Consider the following 12,373-nt stretch of genomic DNA (forward strand, 5'->3'; position numbering starts at 1 on the left):
TTACATCATCCACAGATATTCTTCGTTTTTGCTCGTTTGTCTCTGTAGTGTCCCGAATTGAGTACCTGCAATGGTAAACCACAGTTATTATCATGCGAAGAAAAAATAATCATTTCAACATGATTCAGGTAGCAATCTCTCCTGTAATAACAGTTTCATTAGCAACACTTATCTCTTTGATATAATACGCAAATATTGTGTCATGTGTGCTACATGAAAAGTAAATACAAAAGTAAGTAAGTATTGATATCAGAAAAGTTGTTGAAGATACATTGTGGCTGAGGATGTCTAGGTTCTAGAACTATGTTTATATTACAGAATCCTCAGTATGTCAACAATTGTCACTTCATAGCGACTCACTCCATTTTATGGGATATCTGAATTTTTGCATGTAACCTACTTTCTCGAGAATGGTCTTATCGACTAGACACACGATAAGTTGGTTTTGTGTAAAGTGATATCAACAATACATAACCCATTATTCTTTGGTAATTTCCCATATTTTAAATTTTAACATAAATAAACTGATTCGTCGACCGAATCTTGTATTAATATTGCATTGACGCACATAGCTGCATAAAGAATGGTATACCTACGCAACACAACACAAAGTAATCAAAAAAAATAGTTTTTGCATGTTGCATGTGAAAGCGATCGATGACACTGTACAACCAAATCAAACCAAAATCATGTCTAGGAAACCTATCCTTAAGTAGGTACTGTTTGCTCAAATGACAATTCACATAGCACTGAACAAATAATAAAAGACCTCAATGAATTCCCACTGCATGGAACCACCACTACTCTAAAATTCTTCCTGCTGTGTAAGCAGGATAGCGAGACTTTAATCCAAAATGTCCATTCTTGCGACTTCCTACCTGACACCGGCCACGTAGTCACTTGTCTAAACTCTCGCTTCGTTGCACTTGGCTCTTGCCTCGAACGTTTATGCAAATGCGTCTTACTCATTTCCTATACTAAATGAACAGAATCGTAAGTTCCGCCTTATAAGGCACCTACTTTATGAAATTATGTTCGAATGTTGTATTCGTGTTTTGCTACATCACGGTCAAAAGTATTATCATCTAAAAAAGTAATGTAATCGTCAAATGATGTCATAGTGTCTGTTTTTGTGTTATCATTGTGAATGCAGTAAACGTCAATTGCTAAACTATTGTTTTGAATATGTCTGGTATTACAATGAACTGCATATTAACAATGATTTCTAGACTTCCCGACACATCATTACTTTATATTTAGAATTTGTTCAGTCAATGTTCGTGTTTTTATTTTGGTATTTATTTATTTTCCAGCATATAATTTACATTTTTAAATATTAAATATAAAAATAAAAAACATTTAAAAATATAAAAAATAGGTTGCCACCGATATCGGGCACAGGGTCCAAGGTACCGGTGGTTAGGGTCCCAGAGACAGAAACCTCCTCACAATACGTGCCGTATCAAGGAGTACTGCCTTCTGAATCAGTCCCTTGATCCAGCCGCCCAACGAGAGCCTCCTGAGGTGTTCGTCGAGGCTCTTGGCTATTAAACCATTGGCCGTAACGACAATCGGCACTACAACAGCCGTGTCGACACTCCACATGGCGACAACCTCGTGCGCTAAGTCGAGATACTTTATTTGTTTCTCTTTCTCAGCTTTCACAAGGTTCTCGTCATGCGGAACGGCGACATCGACTATCATCGCGCGGCGCGCTGATCGATCTATCACCACAATATCAGGCTTATTGGCTACAATAGTCCTGTCAGGGATGATAGATCGATCCCAGTACAACGTGATATGGTCCTTTTCGAGAACTGGGTCGGGCGCATACTTGTAGTACGGTACCTCAAGGTCTACAAGGTTGTATTGCAGAGCAAGCTGCTGGTGGATAATCTTGGCCACTTGGTTATGTCTGTGCAAATATTCACCATTAGCCAAACGAGAACAACCAGATATAATATGTCTGATAGACTCACCCGGATGGTGACATGCCCGACATATGTCAACCGTCCCGTCTTTCACGATATATCTCCGGTAGTTATTCGTAAGGATAACTTCGTCCATAATTGCACATACAAACCCTTCGGTTTCTCCAAACAAGTCACCAAAGCGTAGCCAAGATACGGACGCATTGAAGTCTACATCGGGGCCATGAAGAGCCCCGAAGAAGCGTCCGTGTAGCTGTTTGCTCTGCCATACCTCCTTGCGATCATGGGTAGTTAGTACCACAGGTCTGCGCCAGTTCTCATTTGCCAACGATAGCGGGGTGAGTCCTTTGTCCACTGCTACCATATCACGATGCATACCCACGTCGCTTTTGAGAAGATATTCTCTGAGACTGCACACCTCACGGTTGTGGAGCGTCTTTGCATTTAAAAAGCCTCGGCCTCCACATTTCCGTGGGATGTACAGTCTCATCACCGACGATCGTGGGTGATGCATTCGTTCTGCGGTCAGCAGTGTGCGGACTCTCCTATCCAAGGCATCCAATTCAGTTTGAGTCCATTTGAGTATGCCGAAGGAGTACATCAGGACTGGCATGACCCAACTATTATAGGCGCGAACCTTGTTGCCGCCTGATAAGGAACTTTTTAGGACCTTATTCAGGCGGCCAAAGAAACGCTCCCGTAATGACTGTTTCATGACAGCCACATTGATGCCTAACCCCTCCGCCATACCCAAGTATTTATATGTATCGTTTGCGGAGAGTGATCTCAGGTTTATGGAATCTGAGAGTTGTACTCCCTCAGATTCCACAATTCCCCCTCGCTTTACATGCATGACTGCACATTTGTCCACACCGAACTCCATCCTGATGCAACTACTGAAATTTTCAGTGATCTTCAGTAGCTTCATCAGCTGCAGTTCTGTAGTGGCAAACAGTTTCAGATCATCCATATAAAGCAAATGGGATATAACCTGACCCCCTCTCCGCAAAGGATAGCCCAGCCCCGAACCCTCTAGCAATGTGCTCAAAGGGTTCAAGGCCAGGCAAAACCAAAGTGGACTCAAACTGTCACCCTGGAATATTCCCCGCTCGATCTTAATAGGATCGTCGGTCCCTTCAATTTGTCTACATCCTGGATAGTGAAGAACCGTTCTCCATTGCTCCATACATGACGCAAGAAAGGCGCGTAGAGTTGTATTTATTTTATACAACTCCAGTACCCTCCTAAGCCATGCATGGGGGACCGAGTCGTAGGCCTTCTTATAGTCTATCCAACATGTCGACAAATTCTTTCGGGATCGTCGAACCTGTTGGCTGATGACCATATCAGTGAGGAGCAGCTCCTTAGTAGCACGGGACCCCTTCTTACATCCATTTTGAGAAACTGACATAATTGAATATTTTTCAATATGTTGGTTTATTTTTAATCTCAAAATAGATGTAAGAAGTTTATAGACCGTCGGTAAACAAGTGATCGGTCTATAATTTTTGGGTTCCGCGGTACTGCCTGATTTATGGAGCAGATGGGTAACTCCTGTTGTTAGAAACTGTGGGAGCGACCCGGCTTCTAAGGATGACTGAAACTGTGATGCTAAACAGGGGTGTGAACTTTGCAGCCACTTTAACCAGAAATTGTGCAGTCCATCCGGTCCTGGTGATTTCCAGTTTTGCATCGGACGAACTGCACAGGCTACGTCGGAGGAGGTAATATTGACCTCCTCCATTTCTGGTATTTGTTCACACTTCCGTTCAACATCACGTGTCCAGTCACCCTCCTCGTGAAATACGGGCGTCGACCAGAGGTTGCGCCAAAACGTGTTTGTGGCACCATCATCCGGCCGGCTCCCGTCCATCACGTATTGCTCAGGTCGCTCCCAAGTTCTATATACCCATCTTTGATCACTCTGGAACATACGATTCTGGGTGTAACGTTCTACCCGTCGTTTATACCTTCGAATACGGCTAGCCCATGCACAGACTTTTTGCTTCAGGAAGTCGATGCGCTCCGCGATACGCGGCATATATTCATGAGGACTGAGTCCAGTCCCCATGAATGCACGTCTCACAAAGCGCATCACCCGTGGTCGGGTATTACCCTCCCTGAAGCAATATAGTTTGCCGATGAGTACTCTGGCCCCCTCGATACGACGCTCAATCCTGCACTGCCAAGCTGGTACCGCTGATTTTGGTCGTGTAGCTCTGTTACTGTCAGGGAATTTGACATTAGCTACACGACATGCCGCAACAGCCGCGCAATACATAATTGAGTGTGTATCAAGGAGGTCTTCGCTGTTTTCAAAATATTTTTCCAACAGCGAATCCAGAGCACACACCAACGCCCTATTCTGTCTGTGCATAGGCAAGCGAGGTAGTCGCGGTCGGTTTTCGACGGGTGAGTACCTAAATTCCTGAATCGCATCCTCCAAAGCACTCCTCACACGTTCGTTGCACTGAGTACTTACCGTTACAACCCTATTGTCCTCATCCCGTTCAACGAGATTGGACCGCGGCGTGACTCCGCCTGAAGGTGGCGGTGGCACCGCGGCCTGTGACGAGGTGGTGACCATAGGGCTGCTCAGCATCTCTAAGCGCAGCCGATCAAGTGCGGCGTCGTCCAGTCTGTGATTGCGCTGGATAACCCGCACCTGATCCGACAGTCGTTGGGCCGATACGTTGACGGCTGGCTCAAGCACCTGGAACAGAGACAGCATCCTATCACGGTACGCAGTGAGGTTAGTTCCTCCCTCTGTGGACCCGTAGTATGCGCGCATGACGTTCTCATTCATTTTCTGAGTCCATCTCATGCGCTGCACACAACCACCGGTAGCGGGGACCCTGCTAGGGACCTGATGGTCCCCCGATCCCAAGCCCGTCGGTGGCCGGCGTCTCCCCTGCCGACGTACAGGTGGTGGCGACGTCGGTGGAGAGAAGTACTCGTCGCTCGAGCTCGACGCAGCTGCAGCCGCCGGTATCACTGGTGGTCCGGGGTCCGGCGGCGGCGAGGCGGAGCTGAGCAACGATCCCGGAGGTGGTAGTCGTGCGCGTAGGCGGGCCGCTCTCGTCAACATTATTAGTTTTCTCTCACATAGCCGATGCACATTGTTTGTGTTTATTATTATCATTTTTATCTCTTCTGCGCCAGTGTTTGTATCGTATAGCAGCTTTGTTAATGTTTTCAAGGAAAAATTCACTATATCTTTTAACTTTATGATCAACAACATCACTATTATTCACGGCAATTTTCCGCTGCTGTAAAACTGTACATCTTTGATTTTGAAACTATATTCTAAATTACATTGGTTAAGAAAAACCTTGCTTAACAGAAAAATAGCTACTACAAAGTCCAAATGGTTGACTTAAAAGTGAAAACGTTATAAATAGCTGAACTTCATTATGCGGTCCTTAGCCACTGGCTATATTTACATTACCAGTGGCGTATTACAATTCAAATGAGTCCCAAGAAATTCGTGGTTCATTGATTACATCTTGAAGACCAAAGCAAATACGCTTTGGTCTCTTGTAACTTTTATTATGGGTTTAGATATTTTCGTGAGTGACATTGAATTTTATGTTACTCTAGTTGCCAGTAACAGATAAGTGTTTATCGTTTATTTTATCACAGTTTTGTACGCAATAACACTGTATTTCGTCTAGAGCGTGTCTGATTGTGAATATCTACACTTATAATAAATAGGAAATATACATTATAAACAATAATTTAAGTTTCAACTAAGCATGTGTTAGTTGCTTTTGCAGATAGGTACTATTTTTTAAATGTCTTCTGGTATTTATTCTTAGAATTTGTATTTTGACCGTTGACCTTTTGATAGTTCCTGTAACCTTGTCATCTATGTATACAATTATCATCTTTGTTATTGGAAACCAGTTTCGGGCAATGATTATAATTAATAATGAACAAATGTAGATATAATACGCACTTAATGATTCTGAGTTAGCAACATAAAGAACAGAATCGTTTGAACAAAAAATGCAAAATATATTGGAACGGTTTCGAACGCGGAAGGCAAACTGTGTTAGCATGACAAAAACATCTTAATCATGTTTCACAACATTTAAATTATTCTTAATTGATAAAAATAATCTCAAGTCATTATTAGTTCGCTGGCACGGTCTTGTAAATTCGTGCGTGGAATAATAGTTTTATATAGTACGTAGCATAGCAAATTCTATGGAGGAGGGGATTATAATCATATAATTACCCGAACCTTGGCACAAAGACGTGCCAATGGAATACTATAATGACGTCATGAAGCACATGACATTACCATATGCAGCGAATATTCGGACAAAAACAACGGAGTCGACAAAACAATGAAAACAGACTTTATTATTCTTTATTGCACACATAAATACATTTGACACACTGAAAACGGAGACATTATGTACAACGGCGAGCTTAACCCAGTGTTGGGTTCTCTTACAGCCAACCTTAGAGTGAAAGAGTGATTTGATGGGGTAGGGCGAATGTGCAACGTTATACTAATAACAATAATATATATGTATAATATCTTAATAAATTAAATATATACCTTTTATAATTATATAAAATATATACAATATAATATATACAAATATATACACAGGTCATAATGATAAATAATGTTCCTTAACTCGTCTCTTAAACATATCCAATGATGAGCTCTCGCGTATAGAACTTTGTGTTCATTGATGTACAAAAAGTGACGAATCGTCAAAAGCAAGTTAAAACTATGGACTGTCGCAATATTAAAATTGGACATTTGAAAGCCAGTTACCATATTTATGTTTTATATCTCCATTAACATTTGATATTACCTATGTTAGTTTGGTTTTGAATAATGCATTTGGTAATTTCAAAATGAACCCAACGACAACAAAGAAATCTAAACATTGGCAAAAAATATAAAATTTAACATCGTATGGAGTGTCTATTACTATCAATCGAAACTAGAACTCATTATCATTGAAATAATCACCTTGTTGAACTTCATAGAGCAGATTAGAAAGTAGTCCAAAACCAAAACAAACTTCGCAATGTTACACGTATTACATAAATTAAATGTCGTTTATTTGTACAGTAGGTATAAATCCTTGAATTATTATACGTTTGCTGTTTAGATTGTCCTGAACATTTTGATCTGGGTACAGTTGCCAAACAAGGCAACCGGTTTCCATTCTCCGCTTGTTAACCTTACTTTTATATGCATATGTACGTGACGTGCCTCCGACGTCAAGCCCATCCCACACAGCTTTTTTTTTGTCCCCATGTGGCTTTCTGGTGATGGATTTGGTACCGAAACGATACAAAGATCAACATTGAATTTAGAAACTTCAGTAACACGGCTTCTATGTCTCAATTACTGTTATTGTAGCGGTAAACTTTACACGTGTTATCAATAAGACACAAAATATACGGTCATTTATCCTATTCATAATAACAAAAGTCTTGCTTACCTTGTTGACTACTTTGAGAAATATTAGAACCGACACTCGTTTCACTGTTGGTACGATTTCTGGGGCTAAATAACAAATTCCATGGGTTGTAGCTCATAACTTGTGTTGAATTTCGTGTTTTGGACGCATTTTTGCTGTCAGAATCCATGTTTAGATTTCAATTTTAATTTTAAACGAGGAATAAAATATTTTATTTGGTTTTTAATTTAATTTTAAATAGTTGTCAATGATAGAGTCGCGCACGCCGGTCGATAATACAATATGATATGACACGGTAACGAACTAAGTAGTGAATGCGGCGCGGGCGCTCCGCTCAACTTTGTTTTGGTCCGAGCTTGCACGAAGATACACGGAAACACCCGACTTCTTATTTATGTTATGGTGAACTTTGTACTATTAATAAACGAAGTAGTACAGTAAGTTAATTAGGTTCTATAGCGTAGTTAAATTGTGCGTCATTGTAAACATCTATGTATGTATGTATTGAGTTAATTTATTTAGCTATTATTGATATATTTATGTAGAGGTACCAATATTTTTTGTAGGTATCTATGTAATGTTCTAGGATTAAAAAAAAATAAACAATTAGATCGAATTATGTATGGCATTACCGAACTTTGAATGATTAGCAAGCAAATCGGCGAGGTTTTATGTACAAACAAAAAAACTGTTATCAAATAAAAAAAATGACAAATTATAAATCAAAAGTGACACTGTCCAGTATTGAAGATATCCTTCGTAAATAACAACGTTTATTTTACTTGAAGAGAGTTAAAAGCCCTCAACATGAAGATTCCTTACCTTGTGAATATGAATACGTACGTGGCGTACGCCACACCCAAGAGTATGAAAAACTCCATCGCGGAGGCGTCACGCAAAATCGTAGCCGAGGACTTCGAGTGGGACACCGGTATCACTCCTGCACCACTAACCTACTACGCAGCTATTGTTTTGTCCAAAATGTTCGATAAAGTCAACCCTCTAGAGAAAATCCTTCAAAAGGACATCGATATATTGATGGATCTGTACCCGGCGGACATTCCATTGAAGTTCAGCGTACCTTACATAAAGGTGACGATCTATTAACCACTAATACTATTTGGAACCCAACATTTGAAGTGGCTTTACGTGACGATTCGAAAACAGTGTGTCTTTTGTAAGTATCCAATAATGTATTTAGTTAAAAGATTTATTTACTAATTTTATTTTAGGATGAGCAATATTGGAAGAGGTCATTCTATTCAAAATTTCCATCGAGAAAAGAGATGGGGACAATATTTTGGAAAGGCAAATTCCTGTCCGCTTGCCTGCAAGACTATTTAGAGTCTGTTAATCCTGACGTCTTTAGAGAAGATGATGCTGTCGAACTTGCTACACTGGTATTAAACCATTTTTACTATTCAGTGAAAATCCCAAATGAATATAATTAGAAGGTGTAAGTCATAATTTATTGTTTCTTGTTGGTAGGTTAGTCCATACATTTACTTCTTGGGACTTAATCAACTACAAATGGTGCGACAACCGAAGCCACCCTTACCTTCTGACGCGGTAGAAGACACGTGTCCTTACAGCGTCCCTAAGGTGTACGACCATATCCCGATGGAGCCGGTGCTGGTCAAATTATATAACCTTCGAGAAATATCCTTAGTGTTCGGGATAAACGACTTACAAGATAATTATCTGACAAGGTACTTTGAATTTTCGCTGGCCGATTGCGAGTCCCTCTGCCGTGGACTACAAGATTTGAGACACCTTCGAATATTCCGTATCAACCGCAGTAATTTAGACTGTTCGAAAGTAAAATTGATCCTTCAAAATCTTGTCAAGAAGGAAAGCATTGAAGAACTGGATTTTAATCATTGTAAGATAGGTGATTACGGAATGAAGGCACTCGGTGGTTTTATATTCATTCATAAAAATGTAAAAGTAGTGAGGATCGCTAACAACAGATTTAAGGAAGAAGGCATTCAAGGTATCGCTTATGCCTTGCAGATGAAGCCAGCTGCACCTATCGAGCTTTTAGGTAAAGACTTGTGACTTCTGCATAAATATTTAATGATGTATTTCCATAAAGGAAAGTTTTATCAAAGTTTCTCCTTGCAGATTTCAGCTTGAACCCCATGTCTCTAGAATGTGCGACCATGTTCGCGGCAGCCTTTGTCAGATGCAAGGAAAAACCACAAACTTTAATCGTTAATTCTTGCGGTTTCAGCGGAGCTTCGGCTGAGAAGGTGTACTTTTTTTGTTCCCTGAATTATTTTACAACGACTATAACCTACTGCTGTACTACTACTTATTATTGTACATTTTAGGACCATGTGAAAAGATTCCCCTTTTATTGAGTGATAAAGTAACTTCATAAAATGTCTTCATCGTACATTATTAATTGGATTCTTCAAATAATGGCTTTCTGGTTTGACACCTGCGTTTTTGCTGCTTGTTTAGATGGCGGGTCTTCTCAGCTTAAACCGTGGCCTTACGAGGTTGGATATGGCTGCAAACGATTTGTCTGGCGATGCCGAGGCGACACTTGTCCGTGCTGTTGAACGAAACAGGAAAATTCTCAGAATAGATCTGCGGAGAACTAGTAAGTGTTTTAACTATGGTTTACATTTCCTAAGTTATATTATAAAGGTGTATTTTTAAGAATTCAGGATAAAAGGACTTGGCTAGTTATGACGATATTTTATAGAGTTATAGGCTGAGGCTACACTCTGAGGCTGTATTAGGCTGAGGTGGTGATTTTAGACTTTTTTTATACGTACGGTCATTTATTTCCCTGAAGGTTAAAGGAAGGATCCCAGTAGGATTGCAGGGCCATTAAATAGTTTTATATTTGTTTTAAGGTTTCTTTCTTTTATTTGTTTAGAAATCTCAGAGGCATCCCAAGCGAAGATTGAAGAACTGCTTCATCGCAACAAGAACTTGGTAGGCCAAGATATAGAGCCAAGTGATGACATTCCACCACTTTATCTCAATGAGCCTGAGTATCTCATTTGGGAGTACAATCCGAACAATCCCGATTATATTCCCGGGAGATATCCTTCGAGAGTACCCGAAGTATAGATTTATATGGACGATGTATGCAAGTCACTTAAAAAGTATTATAAAAGTAGTTTTTATTTTATTACTATTTTTTACATTGTACAGTTTTATTTTTCTTTTTATTCTTGAAGCATTAGACGTGATTATGCGATTGTAGTATATTATTCTATACATTCTGTAGTAGTGATGATATTTTTTTTACTCGTTTTCTTTTAGAAGAGCTGGTTCATGGAATATTTCTGGTGCATTCATTTAATGATGTGCTGTAATAAATAGTGTTTTTATTACGATTTTTGCTGCTGTAATGAATCATTTTTTGGTTTGCATTATTAAAATTGCTTTGGTTAATTCATTAAAAAATGGTGCTCATTCATTCTGACTTGTTTTAAAAGCAAACATAGTTATTATGTAGATGCTCGTAGAACACATCTATCATAATTCGAATAATTTACATTTTAAGTTATTATTTTTTAAATTATCTGTAAATACTTTAATGAGAACTTGACCCTGTTTGACCTTGTTTGAACTGAAGTTCGGCCTCTTTATCAAATATTTGATAAACTTTTATATTCGTAATACCTAATTATTCATGTAAAGTACCTAATGTAATATAGATAGTACAGTAGCATTAACAGATTGCTTGTTAAGTTTCTGTTTGTCTTTTGAGCTCACTGTTTTTATTATGTTCACAATAATTCCGTTTTTTTTGCAATAAAAAATAAACATATTCACCAACCTTTTCTTTCATTGGTTATATAATTATCAATATCATTGCACATTTATCTATGTAATATGTATTTAAGGATGAAATCCCGAATACAAGTAGACCGCCTTCGTAAATACAAATGATCATCATGACTCTTCAATTCAGAAAGAAATGAATGTTAGTTATCTATTGCTCATCTCTATTTTACAACTCGATGAATAAAAAACTTCAATAAACCAGACCGTGGCCCGTAAAACAATATTCCGAAATATGCAACCTGCATGCAGGTTACAGTGTTGCAAGCTAGAAAAACATTTCGACGTGCCAAGGGAGAATACACGTGAGGCCAATCAGTGCTATCAAACCTTTTTACTCTGTGAAGCGGCCTATTGTCTGACGCGAAGTTCATCAGGCCGTGGCGGGATTTTACGAAACAAGAAAAATATTTGTCACAAGAAATTGAATGAAATTACGTGTTTGCCTAACTGGCGTGTTTCTTCACGGTCATTACCTTGTAGGGTATCGGCAATGGTTGCCTTAATCATCATTTGCTTTCCTCATGGCCTAGGTAATGGAATAGAGTCAATTATGTTGTAATTGTAACTCCTTGTATTTTTGTCCTCAATTTTGATCTTCACCTTTTTGTTTTCTCCTAGGGAATATGAGAGATCAGAGAAAGGCTATAATGGACGATATTTAACGACTCTTAGCTTTTTCCAATAGCCTATACTCATAAGTGTTTACGCGAATGATTCTATTTGAGTACAAAGTATATTGGGTCCCATTTAGAATCAAGGTAAATGGGATCATGTCTCAAAAGTAAGTGTAAATATTTCTCATGAATATTATATGAATACTATTTACATTGTTAAAATACTCCTTTGCCTATTACTGAACGATAAGACTTGTAACAGGTACTTAAAATATAAATTGCTTCAAGCAGTCATTGTTAAATAATAGTTAAGTGTAACGAAATTACTAGTAGAAACACTATATATCAGTTTTATACGCAGTGCGATAGCAATAATGGCCAAATTAGCTGAAACTTAAAATTCCTTGGCCTAAAAAGAGCAATTAATTTTAATCAGCAATTGTCCTAGAAACGTTTATATTGTTATAGACCATGCTAATTTGTTAACAAGTTTCTCAACACACATTGTTGATATGTTTGGTTAAGACGGTAAATCCAAACCGTTTTGTTTATTTGAAATCTCTTA

General features: G+C 39.0%; 2 protein-coding genes across 2 annotated transcripts; one reads left to right on the plus strand and one right to left on the minus strand.

The window, feature by feature from the left end:
- On the minus strand, positions 1–6,313 carry LOC124646242. Its single transcript, XM_047186356.1, has 3 exons — positions 4,414–6,313; positions 3,795–3,855; positions 1–65 (listed from the first exon to the last, which is right to left on the minus strand). The coding sequence occupies exons 1-3, from the start codon at positions 5,170–5,172 to the stop codon at positions 1–3; spliced, it is 885 nt and encodes a 294-aa protein (XP_047042312.1). The 5' UTR covers positions 5,173–6,313.
- Positions 6,314–7,932: 1,619 nt separating this feature from the next.
- LOC124630904 (dynein regulatory complex subunit 5-like) lies at positions 7,933–11,200 on the plus strand. The gene is made up of 6 exons (XM_047164950.1): positions 7,933–8,476; positions 8,617–8,784; positions 8,873–9,428; positions 9,509–9,636; positions 9,851–9,992; positions 10,275–11,200. The coding sequence occupies exons 1-6, from the start codon at positions 8,192–8,194 to the stop codon at positions 10,469–10,471; spliced, it is 1,476 nt and encodes a 491-aa protein (XP_047020906.1). The 5' UTR covers positions 7,933–8,191; the 3' UTR covers positions 10,472–11,200.
- The last annotated feature ends 1,173 nt before the right edge of the window (positions 11,201–12,373 follow it).

The sequence above is a fragment of the Helicoverpa zea genome, chromosome 1, assembly GCF_022581195.2.
Source record: "Helicoverpa zea isolate HzStark_Cry1AcR chromosome 1, ilHelZeax1.1, whole genome shotgun sequence".
Classification (NCBI taxonomy): Eukaryota; Metazoa; Arthropoda; class Insecta; order Lepidoptera; family Noctuidae; genus Helicoverpa; species Helicoverpa zea.

Coding starts and splice junctions, on each gene's coding strand:
- LOC124646242 (XM_047186356.1), bottom strand. CDS start 5,172: ATGTTGTTGATCATAAAGTTAAAAGATATAGTGAATTTTTCCTTGAAA. Junction 3,856..4,413: donor AGGACAATAGGGTTGTAACG/GTAAGTACTCAG, acceptor CGTATGTTCCAG/AGTGATCAAAGATGGGTATA. Junction 66..3,794: donor GCAATACGTGATGGACGGGA/GCCGGCCGGATG, acceptor TTACCATTGCAG/GTACTCAATTCGGGACACTA.
- LOC124630904 (XM_047164950.1), top strand. CDS start 8,192: ATGAAGATTCCTTACCTTGTGAATATGAATACGTACGTGGCGTACGCC. Junction 9,637..9,850: donor GCGGAGCTTCGGCTGAGAAG/GTGTACTTTTTT, acceptor CTGCTTGTTTAG/ATGGCGGGTCTTCTCAGCTT. Junction 9,993..10,274: donor AATAGATCTGCGGAGAACTA/GTAAGTGTTTTA, acceptor TTATTTGTTTAG/AAATCTCAGAGGCATCCCAA.